Here is a 25,219-nt window from a genome sequence, read left to right as displayed (position 1 = left end):
TGCGTGCACCACAGAGGTCGCAGAGTGAACCAGATGGAAAGTGGGACTGTATTGGATAAAAGAGCGACAGGGCTATAGGGATGGTGGGGAAATAAAACTCTTTCATTTATTTATTATTTTTCTTTTGAGTGACAGTGAAACAAATTTGATGCTACAACTAACACCTTGAGTGATAGAGCCTGTGTGAATCTGCTCTGTAAGATTTGATGTTAAGAACAATTAACACCAAAGAAATCTACTCATTGTTTATATTATATTTCTATTTCCTGTTTAAAAATGGGCTGTCTCACATTTTTCTTTTCTAGCTATCAAACACCCAAGTAAACTTACAATTTATTGTTCTTCATCCTTGGTTCTTTTGAACCATGTAAACAATTAAGTCAATCTATTACTTCACTCTGAGTTTTCACAGTAAATTACTTTGCTGCAGGACAATGTAATGACTGAATGGGATTATCATCACTCTCATCTCTACACATGTAAATGTGTGTGTGATCTAAGTATTGTCTGTTCCCCTAAGTGGACAATACAGTAAGAGCTAAGACTTTGTGCGCATGGATCAAGATCCTTAAGCCTATATGCTCACTGTATCAGCTTTATTGTGGAGACAGTCTGCTTAAGTCCTCATTATATTGTTTGGACTTTGAGTGTAGGCTGATTATACGCAGCCACTTGCCTGATAAATTTAATTGGTGCCAAATGCACTGATTAGCTATAAGACAAGGGTCAGGGTTTTGTTGGAATCCAATGTTTGGTCCCCATGATCAACTTTCATTTGTCGAGTCTCATGACTGCATATTATTCCATTGAAACTGAATACACTGTGGCTGCAGTACTCTGCTCCTGTTAACCTCTTTTAAATGGCTCTAAAATTAGAGGTCTCAGGTGAGGCGTAATGTCATACTAGATGAGCTGATTATGGCAGGCTTAATTATAACTTTGTTGGCTAATGTGTGCGCTCTGCATGTTTTCTCCGTGATGAATTATTATACTGTCTGAGAAGTCAGACAAAATAGATCAAAGACTCCTCAGCCCGTGGATATTCTCCAGTGGAGGAGCCAGCTGAAGCTGACTCGTGCAGCTCTGACTGTACATGACAAACAGAATTCCTCGCTGCCTTTTCAGTTGAGTTCTCTTGTTAGCTGCTAGCATTGTGGATAACATTCAGTCCCTTGAATCTTAACAAACCATTGCGGGCAGCAGACACCAAAAAAAAATGGAATGTTGTTTTTGAATGTGCTAAATAAGAAGAAAAAAAACAGTTTCTAATGGGGTCCTATGTGCCTTGTTGCCCGAGTGATGCCATATCCCATGGTGAATGTGCTAATGGTTCATGGGAGTGAGAGGACTGAGCTTAGCCCAGTCGTGTAAACACACAGACAAAAGGGAGCCGTTAGGAGTGTGAAACACATGCCTGGGCGCGCAGGTAGGCATTAGGTTTCACCCTACACAGCTCCAGCACTGTATCCATGACAGGGAGGAGGCCATTTGCTTTTGTAGCGAAAGAGAGCAAAAACAAACATTCAAACAGACTTGTACTAGAGGGACAGGTATGGATGAGGTAGGGAGAGAGGAATTCTGGTTTGGAGAGATGCAAGAGAGAGAGGGAGGGGCTGGAGAGATAAGGTGGTTTGTGGTTAGTCACAACAGAGAAGTGACCATTTGCTGGGTAATGTGTCTTTGTTTGTTTGTTTGTTTAACTGAGGGGGGATGTAGGCTGGTCACAAAATATCAGTCAAATAGTGCACTGTTACTTTGGAACTTCTGTTTAAGCAGAAGTTAATACCAGTAGTAGGAAATTCTACTTGAATAAGGTTATAATGTAGCTAATTTTAAAATGTATAAAGGTAAATGTGACTCTGCTCCCTGCATAGTTACATGTGATCCTTTACTCATTTTGTAAAATATACTATGCCAAATGTTTAACTGGCCATGTAGACTTTCTAAATATAACTTAAAATAACGTAAGTATTTGACCAAAGTGTATATAGAGTTTTTCCATTGATTACTCAGACAACAACCAAGCTAATGCAAACCAATATGACTGCAGCAGGATGGAAAGCTTTTTGGCTAATGTTCGTCAAGCTATTACCATGGGTAACTTTAGCATTTAATGCTACTGTCAGATAATTTAACATTTCCGCCATGTGGTTGTAGAGTTTTGATGCTGTGTCAGTTTACACCTGGTCAGTTCATGATGCAACTCTTCTGGACAGTCGGCAGAATTTTGACTCCCAAGTCTGCATTTGAAGATGAAAATCTGTGGAAAGTTTTTATTTTTTATTTTTATTTTTTCAGAGAGATAATTTTGGTGTTGAGACTAAGCACATGGTGAGGTTACTGCTATTAATCAACATCACTTAAAAATCCATACTAACATGTCACATAGTGCTGTGGGACAAGAAAAATCCTATGCTATACTAAATGTTAGTAAAGATTTAAAAATGCTAAAAAAAGTATAAATAAATTCTTTGCATTAGGTACAGAAAATATCATTTGACACAGCACTGATAAGTTTAGCATCACTTGTTATGGGTCACGAGGAGATGGACAGGGCGGGCTTTATCTGTCTGATGGCAGCACTGGTCCCTCCCAGATCCCACTCCTGCCAGTGAAATGGTTAGCATTCAGTTGCCATTAAGGGATTTCCCCTCTCAGGATTATTGACCCTCTGGGCTTTTTTTAGTGGCTTGTAGCATTTCACAGCTTAAGGTTTGTCATGTTTGTGCAGTGGAATGTATATGCAGCATCAAGTGCCTTGTGATAAAGAGTGTGACAGGGTGAACTGCGTGAAATCACGCAGGGACAGAGCTGGCACGTGGAATAAATTTCTTCCCTGAGCTGAACGCCTCTCTTTGGTCTGCTCCGCAGGTGAGAGGATCAATGATGAGCATCTCTGAGACCAGTTGGCTTGGACTTTTTTAATCAGAAGCTTTGTAGTCACAACACAAACCTGCCACAAACCATCAACACCAGGCGCCATGGCATGCTCCCTGTGGAAACTACACACCTTCTGCTGGTTTCTCATCACACTAGCCCAAGTGCACTCCACAGAAGGTAAGTACATATGAAACAGTCGTCTTTGTTTTCTATAAAAACATACTGTTTTGTTGTCATGCCAGTATTTTTATAGCATCTTTTGAATGAGTATCGTCTCGTGCTCTATGGCAGCCCATGCCAGAAATTATATCTTTTTCGCTGTTGTCTTATGTAGGAATATAGCAAGAACAGGGAAATTGTGACTCAAGCCAGAGCTGCTCCTCTGAGTGCAGACAGCGCTTGTGTAAGTAATGCAGCTCTGAGGACAGTGGGCACAGGCGGATGGGGGATAATCTTGAGTGGTTTCATTAGTTGGTAAATTGTGATTTGTCTGAGATTTTCTGCATGAAAGCGTCAGTTGTTCCCAGTGGCATCAGAGCTGGATCCATTTGTAAACTCCTCGCTAAAATTGGCTGTCTCATGGCAGACACACACAGATTTCACACCTCAAAAAGTATAAAGCTTGAATGTGTTTTAATCATAGTGTATTTAGCTTTCATTAAATCACTCTCGGCTGTATCGTAATTACAAGATTTATGCATCCAAACCATATCTCATAAACTGTATCCTGTACATATTAGTGTTTAATCATAGGAATAGAGGTACATTACTCAAGATGTTTGATGATTGCATTTAGAATAAACCCAAGTTGGCGTCTTTTCAGTGCAATATATCAGTAGAGCCATTACAGATTTAGCTCGCTGGTGCCAACTGTTGAAGCCCCGGCCAACTGTTCACTATACCTGCTATATTGATTTTTTTTTAAAAACTCAATAATGTAGGATTATTGATCCTAACGTTGAATGGTAATGATTTCTCGAGATGCTTAATTTACACTGTAGCAAGTCCCACTGGCACAATATACCATATCATATGTGTTTCTCATGTATCATCTGACTTGGATTTGATCTTTCATATAAGAAGCAGGAAATTTGAGCAGTGTGTAATCTCTGTAGGCTTCAATGATTTAGGAAATGCACAGAATCACAGAAATCACTTAAAAGTGACGGTCTATAATCATATGTATTCCATATATGTTGGTACTCTGACATATTGTTATAGAAACCACATGCAAAGATAAGTGTTTTCAGTTTTGAGGCTTGGGTATATATGAGTAAAGTTAGTCAGTTTGCAGTATTTGCGAGGTAGGAAGCCAGTGAGGGATCTTGGCGCTACACCGCTAATGGCCTTGTAATGGCTAGTCAGGGAGCATCGGCCAGAGGGGACATAACAGTACCTTGAACCTTGGTCCTTGCTGTGAGACTCATTGCTGACAGGTGATTCCATGGGAGTCTACACCCTCCCAAGGCAAACAGAGATAGTACGCAGTGACTGTAGTATATGAGGAAATGTCCACTCCAAATCAGGAGTGAGAATGAGTCAACACAACAAACAAGTCAGCCCATTTACTGATGACATTTGTCATCCACCTTTTCCTCTTGTTGGTTCCCCCACCCGCAACACCTCCTCCCCATTTCCCATCTCAGCCGCAGAGATCAGCCCAGAAACAGTTCATTACAAACAATATCCCCAAGTAAACATGCTTCATTAAACTGCGTCTACCCCTAATATCTTTTTAATGCATTTTTATAATTGAATTAAATGGGTTAGTAGAATGCTGTAAATAGTTTAAAGTTTGTTTTTTCCCCTTGTTTTATGTGTTTGAAGGAAGAGACACACACACACAGCCGAGATTAATACTGTAGCTGTGGGGGATTACGTTTCTCTCTGACCCTCTCTTCCATAACATATGTCCCATCCTCCACATTTGACTCCACTGGTTTGACTCATGTCCGCAACTCTACATATCTGTGATCTGTAGCTGCTTGGCTGACTCACTGCCATTCCTAGCTTTTCATCTCTCATTTTCCTCATATCTTAACTCTGAAAAAGGGTTTGTATGTATCCACAACCCCAGGAGCCCAGTCAGTGACATTAGTTTCTGAAAATGATTTGCCTTATTATTTTAATTACACAGTATATATGGAATAATGTTATATATATCAAAGGACCCCTGAGGGCCAGAATTTTCCAACCAAATGATATGGAATTAGCCATATTACACTCTGCTGTGTTTTATTACAGTCAGTACAAAAATAATGATTAAAGAGATATCTCTTTTCTGTTCTGCTTGTGAACAGTTAACCTTTTAGTGAAGGACTGTTTACAGTCATGGTAAAACTTCTACAATAATAATTATTTTGTTATAATATAGATACGTTTATACAGTGTGATTGTTTGAAGATCTTGGATCAAACATTTAAGCCAGTGCTCATACAGTATTGTCCGTAATCCTACAAAAGCCCAGGAGAATCTTATGGGCCTATGACATAGATGCTGCAATCAATATCAATACTGATATGGACACACTGATATGAGACCAAATATCATCTGGGATCTTGGTTATAACATGGAAGTCAAACATTTTGCCAGTCTTAAAGGGTCATGGTGTGTAAATTCTACAATTTGGCCTCAATTTCAGGAAAGATCCTCTCCACAAGTTTTTCTTATCAAATTTTGTTTACTTGTCACAAGAAGTGCAATAGTGAGATCTCTCAATAACCTTTAAGATGTCACCAGGAGTTATCTTAGTTATCTCATGGTTCTGTCTTCCTGAGATTGTGGATGTTTGTATCACAGTTTCGGTCTCAGTTTCAGAATCGTTACACCCCTGGTATCAAGTAAAAGCACCAAAAGTCACTCTTGCCACAGTGTTGTAATTAATGTTAAAAAACAGAGTTGTACTTACCGGCTTTGTAAACTTTTTTTTTTCAGTATTGCATGTGAAAGCAATGAGATGGGTTATTATTATTTTAAACACCAAATGCAACATTTATTTAATGAGTCATTTTTAATTCAGATGTTGATTATAAAGTCGACAATAAATGGTCATGAGGTTGGTGGTGAAGTAGCTGATATTTCTGCCTATCACTTTCATCAGTAAGCTCTGCTCTGACCTGCTTTGATATTGTTTTACATCAACACAAGTTTGCCCTCTGGCATTCGGAGTGATCTTTGATGCACCAGGTTTATTTCCTTTTGTCATCCTGGTGTCCTCTGCGGATGTCACCATAGCAACCCAGCAGAAAAGAGGTGAAGGTGTAATTCATGAAGTAATAATGTTTTTTTCCTTATTTTTTGCAAAATGTAAAAACTGTGATGATTTTCCCTTGCAACATATGATTAAATTGGCTCACATGTCTTCCAAAATAATTTAGTCGAGTCTGGTGGGGTTGAAAGGATTTGTATGTATCAGCGACAGAATAACAATTCACACCTAACTCAGCCATGCGCTCTCTTCAAAGGCTTTCCTGAAGATTGTTAGAATTACGGCGAGGCAGAATTAGAGAGCAGAGTAAGGATTCTGTGTCAGGAGACAGGGACAACAAAGTTTGCAACATACTAGAAAGAGTGCTGAGAGTGTATCAAGAGAAAGTGTGTCTGTGTCACATTTCTATGGTGTTTCTTAGATATTGATGCCTCTTTGCCTATTGTCATCAACTCTGTTGTTGACCACTTGATAAATGAACTCACTGTAATGAGGCTTTATAAGAAGTGAGACTTTTCTCTTCTTTATTATGTGATATTGGTGGTTTTTACAATATGTAAAAGACCACACTCTATATAAGTATATGAAAAGCAAAGCACTGTGAAGCAGGTCAAGGTGATCTTTTGTAAGAATGATTCAACAACAGTTATTTCCTCCAGATTGCATGTTGTTATTTCATTTCTGTGGGGCCTGTGCTGGCTATGTCTGTGAGGTGAAGGGCATATAAAGAGTTTGCCATGATATAAATGCCATGTTTCAGTGACAGAACTTGTGTGAACAAGCCTGACACAGAGTATTTCTGTTCTCACCGTACACCCTGAAACCGCACTATTGTTTCTCCTCAAAGGTTTAAATGTTTGAAGCACTTGAGATTTCTCAAGGGCAACAGGGAAGGGCACCTTTAAAAGTACCATGTGAAAGGAAAAAAAGGAGAGACTTAAAGCCTTCATCTCAAAGTGAATGGAATGAAATAGACAATCAAGGTGTTCTGAAATGTAATTACTGGAAGTAAAAGCCGAGGGCTTAATGTGAGCCAGAACTTGCAAGAACACGATTGTGCAACTCCCAGTGCTGTGCCACCACCTATTTGCTCTGGTTAGCCTACTTGTCACCACGAAAGCATATTTATACAACTTTTTAAACATGGGTTATCATTTAATTTTTTATACCCTGAGAACTTTTCCATCTGACCTAACCTCATGCCATACCTCTGTTACAGCAAGCTGATTAGCAGATGGCAAGCAGATTGGTATCTAACAGGACAATTCAATCAGATAAAGCCAATCCAGACATTACAAGCCTATTCTACACAAAGACAAAGACACTGTATCTGTGTTTACTGATAATCTGCTTTTCATTCTCTCCACTAGGGGCCTCTTTATTTTGCTTGTGCATTTTATCTAAAAAAAGAAAAAACGTTCTGTCTGTCATATAAGCATTTGTGGAACCATGGGCAGTAGGCCTGTTCTTTTGAAGTATTAATTTGTGCCAGAGTTGTGTCCATGGAAAAAGAATAGTATCCCACTGTGTCGCCACACTCCGGTTCCCTGACCACTTTATTTGGCATTTAAGGTAATTTGAAAAGGCTGGACTATAGCTAATTAGTTTTTAAAAAAATAATTACTTTAGTATAGTAATTATTTTTTGAAATGCTTATTTGCCTGTTAAGGTACATTGTTTCCAATTTACTTATATGCTGGAAACAGCACCAAAACAGCTAGAGCCAAAGGGGTGAATTCTTCGTTTTTTGTCTCGTGTGTCTTTAGTAAACAACTTCTGTTGGTTTTGTCTTTCCACCTCCTGCTTGATGTCATCGTGGTTGTTTGCAGCAGACTGCGGAATCTGGCTTCCCGTGGAGCCAGGCAGGCGTGGGGCCTGTGTACGAAGTCCCGCCATGCTGTCATGTCTCTTTCATCGCCAGCCAGGCTCGGCCAATAAGGAGATAAGGAGACAATGACTGGGAGAGCAAGCAGTGGCAAGGTGTAACCACAGCCCCTGGGTCTCCTCCCTGCTGAGCACTTCAAATCCTCATTAGGATTTTCAGCAAAGGAAGGAGGGATTTTCTGGATTAGGGCTTTGTCACAGCTGGCTCCAGGTTGGTATTTGTCATGCAAGAGCATGGTGGAGCTCTGACATCTTGCCACCCTTCTCCCTCCCACCCAAACACAGACCCTCCCGTCACCTGGCTACTGAAGCAGTTAAAAGATGTTCCACTAAACCAAAATATATGAAACCCATAATTATTAACTCACTGCCCTTGCCAAAGGTTTTTAATGCCATTTCAGTGGCTTATGTTGGTGTCTGTGGGTTTGGGCTGCTGCATCAGCATTCCTCTTAATGGTTATTTATGCCAAGATAACCTTGGAAAGCATCATTAGTTTGTTGTTTGCTGTCACCTTCCATAACTCATGCTGAGATCTCAGCCGTGACACCGATGCCAAAGTTCAGACAGGAGACACAATCCCTTGTTTCAACTCCAGTTGTTCTCCTCCATGTGTCAGTTATGGCATGAAGACTGTAAATGATATTTTATGAGGCTATTTATTCCTTAACAGGTACTTTATTTCAAAGTTCCTGAGATGTATGTTTTTCCTGTATAAACCCAAGCAAAGAGTTTTTCTTTTGCAAAGATGTGGCTGTTTGTCTAATGAAGTCATGAGTCTTACAGACTTCTCGCACATAACAACAGGACTGTGTCTCTCGACATGTGGCTCAACCTCTAACATGGCCCTTAATTGGGTTTCAGACTTGTCTGGGAGAGTGGTTCAGCGTGACAGAGCCTCAGACTTAGTGTGAAACCTACCTTTTCCCATCATTCTCAGTGCTGATCTTTGTGCATAATGGGTATTCACACAGGTCCCACGAGGCTCTCGCTGGGCGGGATCTCAGGCACCCTAGATTAGTCATCTACCCTCATGTCCCTATCTGCCTTGTATTTTACCGTCATGCTTTGTCTCACTTTGTTCTTGCCCAGGTAGAATCATGTGGGTCCCTAACAAGTATATCCCAAACAATCTACAAAACATGTTCTGATAACCCATACTGTCTCCTCTCTGAATCCCAAATATGGGAAAACAAATACGTCTTATCAATCTCCAGTGCAGTGGTCTATAACCAAAGACCTATTATTCATGGAGCATTTATTGTTTTGTGCTTTTGTTGGTTGTTCTCTGATCTGGCCGTGGCAGATGTGACTAGCAGTATGTGGGCATCTTTGTATAAGCAGGCTTCAATTTGACAGAGATATGCTTCCGTTTTAAGAGTTGTGTTTTTGTTTGTTTCGTTCTTTGTTTTATATTTGTTAGTTGTGGTGATAGAATGAAATGAAATGGCTTTACCGCAGGTAGGCAGGAGGATTTGATTTTAAAGGTTCTGGTATATATAGTAAAAAAGGCATCTGTGTTGAGAAAATACCCAAAGCTGCCTGAATGATATCAGAAATAGCACAGGCCCTTTAGTTCTTTAATATTTTTATGTTGCTAGAGCCTGTGTAGTGGACATCAAGGCCTGCAGACAGACCTCACGCAAGGACTGCTGATGAAGTGCTGTCTGGAAGGGGCGGATGAGGAGAATGTTTTTGATTATCCAGTGTAGATGGTATTTCAAACAGGAACCAGCATGTGCACCTCGCCCCACACAAATGAACCAGCTCAGCTGGTCAAAGGGCAAATGTAGCTCGGTTTCCTGTTTGCTACTGTAATACTGTGGAATTTTGAGGTGATTAGACTGCAGTGTTCAGGTCACACAGAGTGCAGCATTGCAATATTCAATCGCTATCTATATAGACCCGACTTTTTCTATGAATTAGAGACTGATGTCGACTGTTATGAATGAACTGTTACTATGCATGCAGTGCAGTTTTGCTGCATACAGGGAATTACATCTCTCTACCTCCTGATTTGAGCAACAAGAGCAACTTAGGAATGAATGTGTTGAAGTGGTCTTCTGAGAACCACCATTTATGAAACCATTGACTCATGCCTGTGAATTTTCCATTCCATATCAGCCGAAATACCTTATGTAAACAACAACAATCTGCAGGTGTTCAAGGGGTATGTAATCACATGTTCATTGTGAGGATGGTGTTGAAAGGCATGTTCACTTAAGCAGGGTAAAGTGTGGTTATGGTTTGGATGCCAGGCAATGAAAACTGATTGCAGAACATGTAATGACAGATTCTGTTAAGAGAGCATAATATATCCAAAGACTTATGATTTCACAGACTTCACAGTTCACGCTCAAGAGTCAGATGCAAGATATTCCTGCTTGCCCTTAGTGGAATCCTCTTTGTCCTTTTGCTTTCAGTTCTGATTTAGAGCAGCTATAAATCCCAAGGAGGCTCCTGTAAACGAGGGGTGGTGAAACTACGCCCATAAATATAAAGGATTTAGAACCAGAGCCTTTTGAAGGAACTCTGAGTGCCCATTTATGAAGCTTGTTAACTTACCAAGTTTCACTGGTACATTCAGTATTTTCCCCTTTTGTTCAAAGTTCTTATAGCCCTTTCTTTATAGTGAAGCTTGTCTAAAACCTGCTTGACCAAAGGCAGGCTGCAAAAATATGTTGTCAGTCAATAACAAAGTTGTTTTAGCCCATTGCCCCATTTTTGTAGGTCATAATTCAAAGTGAGGAAGCCCAGGAGTGTGGGTTTACTCGCTGTCAAACATAATGCATGTCAGCTCAGGCCATTTGTGCACTTGTAGATCACTACAACTTGACCCCATGTGACTCAACTTTTGACCTTGTGAGTCATTATGATCCCCAAGTGTGTCCATGTGTCAAGGGCTCAGGCCTGTGCTCTCAACCGCCCCCCCACTTTCAAGTAAATGATGGGCCAAAGAAAATAGTCATCAAAGACAAATTCCCCCCCGTGGAAATGTCACAAATCAATATCAAATGAAATAAGTCATTTTGAATCAACCCCTCTTAGCATAAGTGTGTGTCTTTTTACAGTGCTGACTCAGTTCAGCTGGACCGTTGCCTCTTGCTTAATAGTTGCTCTTGTACCCTAATTTCCATCACACGCTTACCCCCCACCCCCCAGACACACGTCCCCAAATTATTTTTAAATAGTCAACAAGCAATAATTAAGGCAGATAAGCATGAGAGACATCTGATAAATCCTTAAATGAGAACTTCAAAGTGCCCCTGCTGTGATAGTGTGAGGGCTGGAAACAGATGGAGGAGTGAGAATGTTAGGAAGCAGGCTTTGTCTGTGGACTTGATTCAAATGAGGTTAATCCAAATCTGAAAGTTTCAAAAAAAAAAAAATGGGGGGGGGGGGTCTCTTTTGAATGTTATAACAATCAGTTCACTGGAGGGAAAAAATACATATGAGATGGAAGGTCATCAAGATAATATTCAGCCTCTGGATTATAATGAATACCAGCCAATAAATCCTTGATGAATTGAAACAAGAGTAAAATTCAATTTTATCTTGGCCAGCTTTCTCTTCAAGTATTATGAGATGGAATCCTTGAACCACTGGAAATCTAAAGATAACAGCCCCTTGATTTAAAAAAAAAAAAAGAAAATCCTGCATCAAAATAAATAAATAAACACTGTTGTTTCCTTTGTGTTACATCCATCAGATAAGCACTCTGTAGGTGTGAAGAAAATGTGCACAACCTTGAATGAATCCAGACAGGAGACAAAACCCTAGGAGGCCAATGCATCTGAGTAAAATCGCATTGTGTCACATAACAATCCAGCTAACCTAGAAGGTAGTAAGTCTGTGGTGTAGTCTGAATAAGAGCTATATAAAGAATTCAGTTGGAGCAGCAGTCGTGTCATCAGGGCATGACTACCCGGTTGGTCAGGGAATTTAAATGCCAGGTGGGGGTCAGTTGAAGCACTTGCTGAATAATGTGGCACAAATGCATGCACATGAGAGCCGAGTCTCGGGAAGAGGAACCACTGCTGTGGTCTGCTCGAGGAAGTGCACTCTGGGAATGCAAACCAAGCAGATGGACTCTTCTCATTTGTGTGTACTGCCACTGGTGACCCATTGGGAAATGCTTCCTTATTGAATCGAGGAGCATCAAACGCTTCATTGGAGCAGAGAAGGGAGTCTGGGCTACCCGATGTATCTGAGTCCATTTTTGCCTCCCCCTTTTTTCATCATTTGTAATGAAAAACTATATACTGATAACTGATATAGACCAGAGGAAGAGCTGATAAACACATAACAAATCCAGTCTGAGTGGTCTCTCGCAAAAAAGTGTGACTCACATCCTTATCACATTTAAACTCTGAATCGTTTGATATTGTCTGAAATGTTATCACTGATAAGGCTGAGTAATGAGGTCCAAAGAGCTTGCTGTCGCTAAAAGGCAGCATGACTCTAAGCAGGGACTGGCCTATATCAATTCTCTTCGGGAATGACTCTTTGGATCAGTCGACTACTAATCAAACAAACCACGCTTGAAGTGTAGTCAGCTCAGTTTCATTTTACACAATTAAAAATGTAGGTTAAATTGCAGTTCTCACAACACAGACTGAAGACAGACAGAAAAGTCATTTCTTTCTGTATTTAGTGTATTGGTTTGAAGGACATTTACCTCCTGAAGTTTTAAAATTACACTGAGTTTACCTCAGCATTTTCATAACAAAATGGTCAAAAAGCCTTGACCCGTCTTTGATAATCTCCAAATGTACTGTAATTTAATGCCCAAATCTACCAGTGACCATTTGTTGAAGACCATGAGACAAAATTTACTGTTTGATGGTCATCGCAGCCATTTCATTACCAGAAGATGTCCTTGCTTTTTCGTGTGACCTAAAAAAAGCACTCCCCTCTTCTCTCCCTCTCGCACACATACAAAAACACACACACTCACTTAGACACACACACACCGCCTGGCCCCAGGGCTATCCGATATTAGACAGTGAGATGACATTGTGTGCTTGTGCGAGTGCAGTCAGCCGACATGTGCAGATGATGTGAAGTCAATAATGCATTATGAAAAAAGGGGATTTATGACCTTGATGAGCCCCATAGAGCTTAATTAGGCCTAAAGGTTGATTTACATACAAGTGTACATGGAATTTGATGAGGCTGTGTTTTCCTGCTGGTGCACTGCATTTTCATTTAGTCTACCGGCAACACTCGATGCCTTGTATCCATTCAAAATTCTCCTGGATTAGAAAAAGAAACAAAAACATAAACCTTTCTTGGCTACCAGTCTTTGCAAGTGTCCATGTTTTGTCTGAACACAGTAAAATCATCAAGTACAAAGCTACAGGATCAGTTTTCTTTTCTGTGCAATGATGGCACTTCCTGTGCAGGTTTTGTGTGTCTAAAACTGTTGGTTAGAGATGACGTAAAGAGTTAATGTAAAAAAACAAAAGTCTCTGACAGGGTAAATTTCTGTATAAAGAAGCCCACATTAATACCAAAAGGAAGGGAGGGAAAGTCTTTTTTTCACAGCGTCTATTCAGAGAGAAATGACGAGATCTTTTTCAGAGTCATGTACCTATATCAAAGATGCTCCTGATAGCCCCCCTGCTGTTGCTATGGAAGTAGCAGAGATGTAAATGAACTGGAGTGAATTGGATGGTGGAGAATACAAATGAGGGTGGAATGCTCGTTCCCCCTGCTGCTCTTTGCCTCTTCTTCTTCCTCCTCCAATATCTTTCTCTGTTCCTGTCTCCCTCTCTGTGCGCAACTACATTTCAAAGACTTAACATTAACCAGTATTCCACATATTTTGACACTTTATAATATGATTCAGGATTAACTTTTTAAAAGATATTTCTCTCTTTAAAAAAAAAAAAAGCTTCAAATATATTTTTACTTTTAAAATAATTTTAATGCAAGATCACTATGGATACGTGCAAATCCCTTTTTTTCTCTGTGTGGCACTATGCATCATGCTGATGGATTGATGAAATAAGAACAGAAAAATCAATGGTTTTTCTCCTTCAGAATGACTCTGGGTTCTTGCTGATCTTCTCTGATATAAATATGAGCTAAGATGTTGTGTCAGTTTATTCTGTGCCACATAAGTCATAGTTTTGGCCTTAGTTGTCAAAGAGTTTAATAATCTACAGATGTTATGGGCAGAATTTCAAAGGAGAAAAAAAACCTCTACATAAGTGACTGCCGTTTGCTGTTAGCCATGCCCAAAATATGACATCAGCTCTCAACACACGAAGTGGAAGAAAATAGACATGCAGTCTTGAGCTAAAGTTAATGTGAAGAAAATTCAGAGGAATGTTAAAATCTGTCAAACCAGTGGTGTAATTCTTTTTTACAGTGGCCACACAGAGTCAGCAGTCTACCTCATACCCTGCTGTTTGCAGGATATATGCAATATTTTCTTTCTTCTCCTCCCCTGTGTGGACCTGACTTCTTAAGAATACATGCTATTGTAAAGGATATCTCTGGATTATAGAATCAGCACTGTGGGAAGAGTCTTGACTTAAAGGTTTCTTTTCCTTCACAGACTTCCTTTGCTTGTACCATAGAGGGGGTGGGGAGGGGTGGGATGGCAGAACCTGGAGGACTCACGCTGCGTTTCCTGTGTCTCCAAGCTAATGCTATAGGCCACACTTTCCCCTCGCCCCCAAATCCCCCCAGCAAGCGACCTTGTCGGCTCAGGAGTGCAGAATAATGGCAGGCCGGGCAGAGATGCTAGCTCATTTACAAGCAGCTGTTTAGCTCCCATCAGAGCAGCGAGAAAAATCAAAGGGCTGTGTTAACGGTAGACGACAAGCGTCGGGAGCGTCTCCGTCACACTTTTCATTGGCTCTCGACAGAAAAATTATCTGGTTTCACATCAAAATAATCTGGAGACCTCTTTTGTGCTCTGGCCACAATGATGGCAGCGTGAGTGGCTGAATAGACCTTTTGATCAGCTTCTGCTTTGCCCCTGGACTAACTCTGTAAGCATGTGTAACTCAAGGTACAAAGGGTCATTTTAATATGAAAACCATTTACTGGATGCGAGATAGCCCTGATGAAAAGTAGAATAGTTCCTCTGTCGTTTATGCTGCATAATCAGCATAAGGCAATAATGAAATAATTTTACTGTATTGAGATAGACTCAAGTTTATTTTCCTCATTTAAACTATGGCTGTTTCAGAAGTTGCATATTAGCTGTGTACATTCTACATATTCTTATGTCCTTCATATCTATGTCCCTTTGGTTGATCATGCTAATGTCTACCTTCATGGGACTACATGGCTGATGGAGATCCTAATGACTCCTCATTTCTGTGAAATAGGAAGACATTTTGTTTATTACCTCTGCTTCACTGACAGTCATATCCTACCAGATGGTCACTTTCCAATTGATTTGGCTCATCTGTGAAAAAAAAAAAAGAATTCAAGTATTACAGCACCACGGAGACGGTACATAATGGGTTCCCCTTACATACGGGAGTTTCTCACAGCTCGTCAGCTGTACAGGCCTGATGTCATCACAAAGGTTACACATGGTAGTAAATGCCAGCCTGGGAAGCTTTAAATAGAGGTTCCCTCACTGGTGTAATAAAGTGCTATAACCCATGGAAATAGAGGTCCTGTGCACCAATCAAAATCAATTACTAGCATGTGATAACAACATGTACAATAAGCACATGTGTAAAGGCTGAGTGATCATGTATTTTAAAAAAGCAAACAGCTGTTTTCCAGTGGGCAAAACACAAGATTACTTCTAATTTACTCTTGTTGGTTGTAAAAAAATATGTATACAGTATTTTCAAGGCTTACAGTCTCATTTCAGTCTGTGGAAAGAAAGAGTAGAGCTGCAACTGAGAGCTTTGCCTTGTACAATGACACTGATAATCACTGCGCAGTTCAGTGCTCACCACATAGCTGATGAAGAGGAATTGAAATACTTTTCCATTGGTGGTGGTGGGGTGTAAGGGTGGGTGACCAGAATGGCAGATTAGGAAGAGTGTCAACGAGGCCATGATAAGGATCTGGCCAGTACCATGTTGCCATGGTCACAGGATTGAGCTTCCCACATTATATTTTATCGACTATGCCTTGATCCTTCACTTTCCTGCTGTTTAATTAGTGCAGGCAGTGTAAAACTCCTCCTTGTTGGTGTTTGGTTGATAGGCATCTCTGTCTCTCTACAGCCCTCGTGCAGGTTTGGATGCTACTATCACAGAGTGAAAGTACATCAAAGAAAGTAAAATAACATCTCATATTTTGGGGAGGTGTCTGGAAGTGCAGGCTACCTGTGAAGAGGAGAGTGCTGAATTTCCCCTTTTGAGTGTGAAACAGCATCTGTGTGACAAACCACAATGAACGCAAAATGAAATCCGTCTCAGCTGCAGTCATGTGGCTCCATTTTTGCCCCTACGCACCAATGGTCTGTGCTATGCGTGGCGCCATTTTGTTAGCTCAGCAGCCTCTTCCCAACCATAGATGGCTCAATAGTAAAAAGACCCCTGAAACACGATATAGCAACAAGTACTTTCAGCTGCTCCAATAAACTGTTGAATTCATTCTGTGATTTCAGCAGACTTATCAGAAAAAGCTCAAAGGGAAAGAAAGGAAGTCAATATTTTAACATCCACTACATATTGATATTCGTAACATGGTTTACTGTTACCATATGGAGAGTAAATAATTTTCATATTGTGCATTCCCATGAATAATTATGCTAATGACCCCATGAGCAAAATAATGATTACTTTTCTGGCTCATTTGAATAATGAAATTATTTAGTAAAGTGAGACAGTAAGCATTGGATTTTGTTTATGTTAGATTCACTGCGATCATTTTATTCTGTTGTAATTGCCATGTATTGTCATGCCAGAGCATGATCGATGGTGTTTTGGTGTCTTCATATTATCTATATGAAAACAGAGAAAGAGAATTTGCTTGAAGCAAACCCTCCATTTTACAATATAAAAGAACTTAAACACAACAATTATACAAAGAGCAGATCTGGATAGTGTAGCTGTGTGTGTTTTTTCAGCTTGTTTTAACCAATGGATATATTGCTGTATATGAATATTGTATCATAATGTGAAATTTGCTGTTTCAAGAGGAGATATTTTCTCAGGAATTTCGAATAAATAAGGAGCTAAATTGAACCACAACAATGAAATACTGATGAATTAGAGAACACATCAGAAAATGAATGACTTTATTGTGGACATTGAAACAAAGGCCACATATCTCATGTATTGCGCTGAACTTTGTTTGCTGGACCACTGGGTGTCCCTGTATTGATTTGTCTGTGTCACTCATCTCCCCATGTACCAAAAATACCATCCGACACCAGGGTGAGAAAGTAGTTCAGCCTTCGGCCTAATCAATGGAGAGAGGCTTTTGGAGGTTGTTTACGACCATGCTTTTGGTCAGTGATGCACAAACCCAGCTGGCAAATAAAATGCGCTTAGAGGACAACAATTTTGTTTGATTTCCAGAGATTTGAACACCAAAATGTACCATTATTACAGGGCCTGTCATCAGCATGGTTGAAAAGCTGCTTGTGTGTTTCTGTAGGAGACTTAACATTATTCTCGAGCACACATTTATCTCCTCATTGCTCCAGCCTCTGTTTTCCTACTTAAGCAGAGAGACTGCATTGGTTCTAAATCATAAAACCAGAGGCTAAGATTGTAAAGGCTCTGCACAGCAAGTTAAGTGTTTTAACAGTGTTCCTAGGACACAGAGCATCAGTGGGTTTGGCTGCTGATTTTTTCAGATCAAACTTAGATGTCTTGCGCATGACCAAAGAACCAGATCGTTTCTAGCCACAAAGTAGGCCAGTGCAAGCTAATGTATCCCACCCAGCCATACATAACTGCTACCCATGTGAAGTCTATGTGACCTCTATCATCATCAATTAAACAGAAAGAAATGTATTAAGTGTTGAGGATATTCATAGAGGAATATATATTCATATATATATAAATATAAAGGATCATTTGATGACATACTGTATGATATAGAATAGCTCTTGATTGGTGTGGCGTAATATGTCATTTTCTCCCTTTATGTGATGGTATAGACTCTGTAGCCTGTTCTTCAGCCTATGTATTTTAAAAAGGTTTTAAATATCTAATTTGCACCATATGAGGCCAATCTGAAAGTCTTTTTCCTTTTGATAAGATAAATGGTGAGAACAGACGTATCTCCATTACACATCTGCTATTTTCAAGTCACAGTTTGAGTATAAAAATTGTAATGTGGCATTGACTGATGTTTTACATAGGTTTCTACAGTTACTACACATTGTATAGCTGACTTTTGATGGAGCTATGCTAGAGCGCATTGACATGAAGTGAAGATTGGCTGTCAAGTCCTGTTCCTAACATGCCGTGTTTTCATTTTTTCCACTTGGGCTTTTTCTCTCAAGCCAACATCTCTGATAAATTGTTTATCACCTTAAGCGTTTCTTTTTGACTCCAGAGAGAAAAGGGCTGCAAAAATGAAATATGGCTGAAACCTATCATATTTGAAAGCCTTTACTTTTTCATGACTATTGGTCACATGAGAAAGTTTGCTGTCAAAAAGAGCAAGTCGAGGAAAAAAGATCCTTCCCCTATGATTGCATGCTCCCAAACAAATAAAGTCTTATAGAGGGTAGATAGGCCGGGGCAGCTGCCCCCCTCCATACAGTTATATCCTTTGTTTACCCTGAGCTCTTCACTGAGCAACTTAGAAGCAGGAGTTTCACCTGATTGGTGAACAAACGGAAGATCAGGCAATACAAACTGACATTTATCTTCCTTTGTAAAATACCACAGTAGCATTTCCTGGTGTGGGGCACAGTACAGAATGCTAATCCCCTGCCATTGTAGCATAGCATTTAATCAGACAAAGATAATTATATTGGTAGTTAACTGATGAAGCATCCCATAGGGTAAAATGAATTCAGCCATTCCAGGCCAATTTAGCAGAGCTGAAGTCAGTGGCTTTAAGTAAACTGTTGCCACACAAAGAACATCACGCAGGATGAGTCATGAAAAGAAAAAGTGCTTTGTAATTATAAACAGCCGTACATATGGATCAGTCTGACTTATCCAGTTGCCAAACAAATGAGAAGTTGTAACAACAACTTTCTCCTGTGACTGTGAACCTCATTAGGGAAATAGAGGCTTGGAAACACTTAACAGCATAGCCATCGACCAAGTTGCAGGTAACAACATTGTTATTTAAAGGCTCAAAAAGGTGACTAACTAAGGGAACTGAAGTTATTATTCAGTGCCGCCAGTAGTTAAGTCCTCAGAGGGGCAGCTGGCAATCTTTTTAAGCATTTTCCCGCTCTCCTCTAATACTTGACATGTCATAGATGTAAAAAGCTGGGCTGATCAAAAAAATGTCACATTTGGATTGGTACGGTTTATGTATGTAGTTCGCTTGCAGTTTAAGTATGGGTTTTGGCATTGTTGACGTTTGCAGAGCACAAAGCCACAATATTGATTTCTTTTCTGTTTTTCCTACCCCCTCACCCTCCCTGATAGACACACACACACACACATACTCAGACAAACTTTTTTTTTCCAGCCTCCCAATAGCCTCAGTTCAATTGTCAGCACTGCAAAGTGGATCAAATTGCACTCATGTTGTACAGATGCTTGTTGTACTTTTTCATATTGGATAGAAAAATGAGCATTGCAAGTAAACCACAAGTCTCTAGTGATAGTGTTCCCATATTGAATTGAAGCACATGACAAAAGTATGGCAGAGACAAAAAAGTGGTGGCTGACTGTTTTAAAAAAGCATAACAAATAAATTCTAGAGAGATATTTTTTTGTCACATTAGCTGTCACATTTGTTATTATGTATCAATGTGCTTACTGTACATAGACGGTCGTAAGGGGTTACAGTGCTCCAGACATTTTAGCTGACAAACTAGACTTTAATGACAATTATTGATTTTTTTCAGGACCAGTTAAGGCGTGCAGATGACATACTAACACCATTAGCTCACTGGTGCAGCTGAGATGAACTCAACATTCTGATGTATGTCAGGCTAGAGTTCACTGTCCACATATAAATGTGATCCATTTTGCATAGTTATAGCCTCTTAAGTAAGAAAAAAAAGAATGACATGCACAAAAATGCTACTTTTGCGTGTATCCAGCACATTCAACTTTAATATCCTGTCTTCTACCTTTCATACCATCTTCCTCTTTGTCACCCGAACTATACATCTCCCTTCGATTTGCACTGACTCTTTCTCTCTCTCTCCCTCCCTCTCTCTCCCCTCCCTCAGGGTTTAGTCGCGCTGCCCTGCCATTTGGCTTAGTACGGAGAGAGCTGTCTTGTGAGGGTTACCCCATCGATCTGCGGTGTCCAGGAAGTGATGTCATAATGATTGAAAGTGCCAACTATGGCCGAACAGATGACAAGATCTGCGACGCCGACCCTTTCCAGATGGAGAACATCAACTGCTATCTTCCAGATGCCTACAAGATCATGTCACAAAGGTAAAACCTCAGACATCTCAGTGCGGCACCAAAAATCATTCCAAAATGAGGTATCTGTCAGAGTTATAGGGCCCATAGAAAATAATTGACAGTTGCACAGTTGCCCTGAGCAACCAGATCTGGACCACAGTCAACCATTTTTACTTTGTCTGGTTGCCCATGTTGACATCCATTTCCCATGTTTAAAATAAGGAGTAAAATCTTCTGCTGTAGGACTGATTCACACTATCAAAAATAGCAAAACTGAATGTAAGTGAGGAGTGAAAAAAGCAAAAAGCAACAGTAGCCCGTCAGCATCAATAACGTACAAGACATTAACGTTAGCACCAATACCAAGACAGCCTTATTAGTGAAGCTGAGCCACTTGCTCTTAGTGAAATCCATTTAACGTGTGTGTGTGTGTGTGTGTGTGTAAAATAAAGTGACAGAGGAAAAAAAAGATAAATTAAAGAGGTTACTTATTACTTATTTTTTGTGCATAGGTTAATAAGGTATGAATCCATAAATTATTATAATTTAGCCATCGTTCTCTCAACACTGGTCACCAAAAACTGATGCCTCATAAACTCACCCTCTGATTCTGGCCCTGATTGAGATAAAAAAAAAGTTTGTATATTGTGGTGATGTTGAAAAGATAGCTGGCTGACTATAGCTTTTATAGATTAGTAAATCAGATGCCAAAAAATATATTTTTTAGGCATTAATTTTTTATACAAAACATTTGAAAATATTTTTTAAAATAAACATAAAACATTTGGATTCCAGATGGAGTATCATTAATTACCAACATCAGACAAATGAGTGCCAAATATGCTTCATTTGGAGCATTTCCCCAGTACACTGAAGTACATTTACGCAAACACTGTAGATAAGCACAGGTTTTAGGTGCTTATACTTTATTAAAGTATTTCCACTTTGCCACTTATTTGCCTTTACCCAACCAAAATTCTGTAACAAATATTATGCTTCTTCCTACACTATTTTTTTTTAGCAACTATAATTACTAGTTACTTTCATATTAACAGTTTACATACAAAACATATGGTCAGTTTCTAAAACGTGATGCACTGTCACAGATTAAACTAACCAACAATATACACAGATAGTTCAAATTAGTGCCTTCTTTACCAACTATTTCATTAAAGCACTGTGTACATGGTAAAGCACAAATAACACCGTACAATAATACAGCAAATAATACAATAATGATACATGCATAGTTAGCACTTGTGCTTTTTAAGTAGATTTTGTTGCCAGTGCTTATGTACTTTTATTTGTAATGGATTTATTTTATAGTGTGGTGATGCCACTTTTACTCAGTTAAATGATCTGAATACCTCTTCAACCACTGGTATTTCCTTAACATCAGCATACTGCTCTTCTACATTGGCCCTTTGGTAAATCCTGTTCATCAGATTAAGGGCAGGCACTTGGCAGGACTGACTTAGAGAAGCCCCATATCTCCTGAACTCCCACTGATTGATCACTGACCACAGAGATGCCCCACATTTTTAAAGCCGCTGTCTCTGTTGCTATTACTCATGTGCAAAGAAGGATGATTTAGTGTGGAAAACAAACCACACAGAGATACATGTTCCTGCGTGCACACCCCCACGCACCTCGGCAGGGTTCCGCTGGCAACGCTGTATACATGAGACCTTATACATGAGACCAGTTGTCACATAGGTATGCCATCTGAGCCAAAGTGAACAGGATGGAATGACATATGAATGCCACAGAGAGAGATATTGGACGGTATGAGACCGTCAGCAACTCTGGCAAGTCGCCTTGGGAAATAAAAAAATAATGAAATAAAACAGTAGAGCCCTTGTATTCAGGGGGTTTATTGTCAAGCCCTATTTGATGAAGTCAGATAGCTGACTCACATTGTCTGTCTTGAAAGGCTGCAGCCCGCCTGCTCCCTGCTTGTGGCCCTGTGTATTACGCTGCCCTCAGCCCCTGCTCGCACAAAAACAGTCCACTGAAGCACAAATACTGACCCAGCAGGAGCCGCCTGACAACAAATCCCAAACAGTACTCGTCCAAGTGCTCTCCACCAGCGTCTGCAGAGGACTCGGGTTCATTCCTCATGTGCATATCCTGTGAGTGCCAGAGGCCGTAGTTCAGATGTTATTTTAAATGCGTTTTTAGCATTTCAATGTCACTGCTGAGCTATTGTACTTGGGGCAAAGAGAGAAATATGTGAGTTCTAAGAAAAAGTCCTGCGTTACAAAAGGTCTCTTTCAGGTGTGTGGGTTAAAAAACAAATTGCACAAAAAGAACCTCACACAAGTTTACATCTGATACCACAGAAAGAAATGCAAAAGAGATCAGCTGATGCAAAAAAGTGACTGAAGTAGATTTACATAAAGTGCCATATATAGATGATTGTCAGTGCTAAGTTCTTGTGAGATATATCACTATGGGGAGTGTGAGAGCAGATTGATGTTGTTATTTATTTGAAAACGGACCATAGATTTGAAGATGCACAGTTTTACTCCTATATAGTCAATATCACAAAAACAGTGTTTGAGTAATCAGAGCAGAAACTTAAAACGGTCCACTGTCGTGAAAATAGATTCAAGGACAGCTTGACAAATGCCCAGGATTGCATATGGGACTAATTAGTGGTTTTTTTTTTCTTTTGTCCATTTATTTACAGGAATAGATGGAAATAGGAAGCAAATGTAATGAAACAAAAGTTCTGCTGCCAAAAATAATTATCCTTGTCCAAGATTTATTTATCTATTTATTTATTTTGCCTTTTGTTTTCTTTCACCACCACAAGGTCCTGAGCCCTTCACTTCTACACAAGTCAAAGCTCTGGTCTTCACTGGGGCTCTTGCTGTGGCTAACCCAGCTGAAATGTTCCATATGCTGTATAACCCTCTGCACACACCGTGTATGGAAAAAATTGTATTTTCTACTGTACAGTCTCCATCGATAAATGATTGAAGTGCCAAAAATATTTGTTGACATAATTACCCTGGCCTACTAATTTAAGTGTGTGGGGAGGGGAAAAAAATCACATTAGCATTTGTGTGGATAACTGTGTTCACTTTTAAACATCCAAAATTGATGTGGTCCTGAAGTGTGGAGAATTGGATTGAGGCTTCACTGAGTTTGATAGATCCTGTTGGCACTCCAAGTTGTTTTTATATCTGGCTGGCATATTATATTCATGAGCACAATGATTTTATGAAAATAGCCTTAGGACTGTTGTGGCTCAATTAGAACATTCAGCTGCAAGCAATTAGTCGACTCAAGTGGGTGATAATCTGTACAGGAATTTTTCACGTGGACACCTCCCCAGCAGATGTGAAACTGCATGGCAGTACAGTTTGAAATAATTAATTCATTGATAATAATATTCAGCGAGGTGATTTTTCATGTTCTTCTTTTCAAGATTTTAGTTTCCAATAATTACATTTTCCTCATCTGCACTAATGATAATGATTGCAGCCCCAACACATTCTTACAGATAATATCCACCAGATTAAAGCTGCAATTTAAATATATTTAAATATTATTTTGTAATACATCTAGTTGTACATGCACTAACCATCTGGTGCTTGGTTGTTATTGATTTAAATGACCACCAGTCCTTATCACAGTAGCCTGAGGAGTAGCAAAGATGACAGTGACACATCTCGACTAATAATTTTCACAAAAAGAACATATTAAGACACACAATATGAATAAGTGGCTTACATCTATTGATTTCTCTTTGACTAATGAGCGTCATCGTTAGTATTCGATAACAAGGTCATTGATTGCTGTAACATAACATGGCTGGGTCCCACCATGCTTGCGGATCATGGGTTTTCCAAGGGGCGTATCATTGACAAGAATGATCAATGCAGCTCTCTAACAGAGGATGTGAAATTCATCAGTGGGATTATAGGGCAGCTTTGAGTTAGACTGAGTTGATTTTCATTATTAGTCATTAATTAATCATTGTGAAAATGATCATTGCCAGTAACCAGTGGGTATTTAAAAAAATTCAATTTTATTTCTCAAGAGCTTGAATGTGATAAATTTTTCCAAATATTATCATTGATTGGTGAGGTAACAGCTAACTTGTAATGCTGTAATAACTCTGTAATATTAGCACGTAATCATCTGTATTTTCCAACATCTTTTCTCAGTTCTGGAGACTAAATAATGCCGCTTACACTATTTATATCAGTGACAGGACTGCTTGTAGGGCTCTCCGAGGAGCTCCATTGTTGCCGCCTGACAGCACACTGCCTTGTTCTTCCTCTCTGTATGTACAGTGTCAGTGTTTATTTAAAGCACAGCAAATTAAGATTTCATAAAGATCCAGCTTGGGTGTTTCAAAGGGGTGTACACAAGTTCACGAGCCTTGAAACTGCTCTCTACTCAAGACTACGTCGGCAATGATGTGCTAAATTAAAAAATGTATGAATAGTTGTCAGTGGTCCTCATTATGCAAACAACAGCTAATGCAATAAAATAATGTAAATATAAACTTGAAAATGTTGATTTAACATACATATGTTATGACAATAGGGCTGGACAATATGACAACATATGATTTATATATGCTGTCAACAGTCAGAGATTATGCCATATAATTTCTACTGTGGAAGCTATTCCTTTAACATGTCTGGATGTTTTGGACTGTTGTGGGCAGTGTGGATTTGTTTATGATTTTTATACCAATGTGAGAAAATACCTTGGTTTTTGCAGCTATTTAATCAGCTG

The 25,219-nt window shown here is 39.6% G+C and overlaps 1 protein-coding gene across 18 annotated transcripts in view; it reads left to right on the top strand.

Annotated features, from left to right (window-relative positions):
• adgrl2a (adhesion G protein-coupled receptor L2a) overlaps positions 1 to 25,219 on the top strand; it is a 95,257-nt gene that overhangs the window by 20,591 nt on the left and 49,447 nt on the right. For all 18 annotated transcript variants that reach the window (XM_051077138.1, XM_051077127.1, XM_051077126.1 and 15 more), the window contains exons 2-3: positions 2,872 to 3,057; positions 20,278 to 20,491. In XM_051077138.1, the coding sequence (XP_050933095.1) occupies positions 2,982 to 3,057; positions 20,278 to 20,491 (290 nt within the window). In that variant the 5' untranslated portion in view covers positions 2,872 to 2,981. The remainder of the gene's footprint in view (positions 1 to 2,871; positions 3,058 to 20,277; positions 20,492 to 25,219) is intronic.

Source organism: Lates calcarifer, linkage group LG17 (assembly GCF_001640805.2).
Source record: "Lates calcarifer isolate ASB-BC8 linkage group LG17, TLL_Latcal_v3, whole genome shotgun sequence".
Taxonomy (NCBI): Eukaryota; Metazoa; Chordata; class Actinopteri; family Centropomidae; genus Lates; species Lates calcarifer.
The sequence above is the reverse complement of the archived record's forward strand: the minus strand, read 5'-3'. Positions and strand labels throughout refer to the sequence as shown.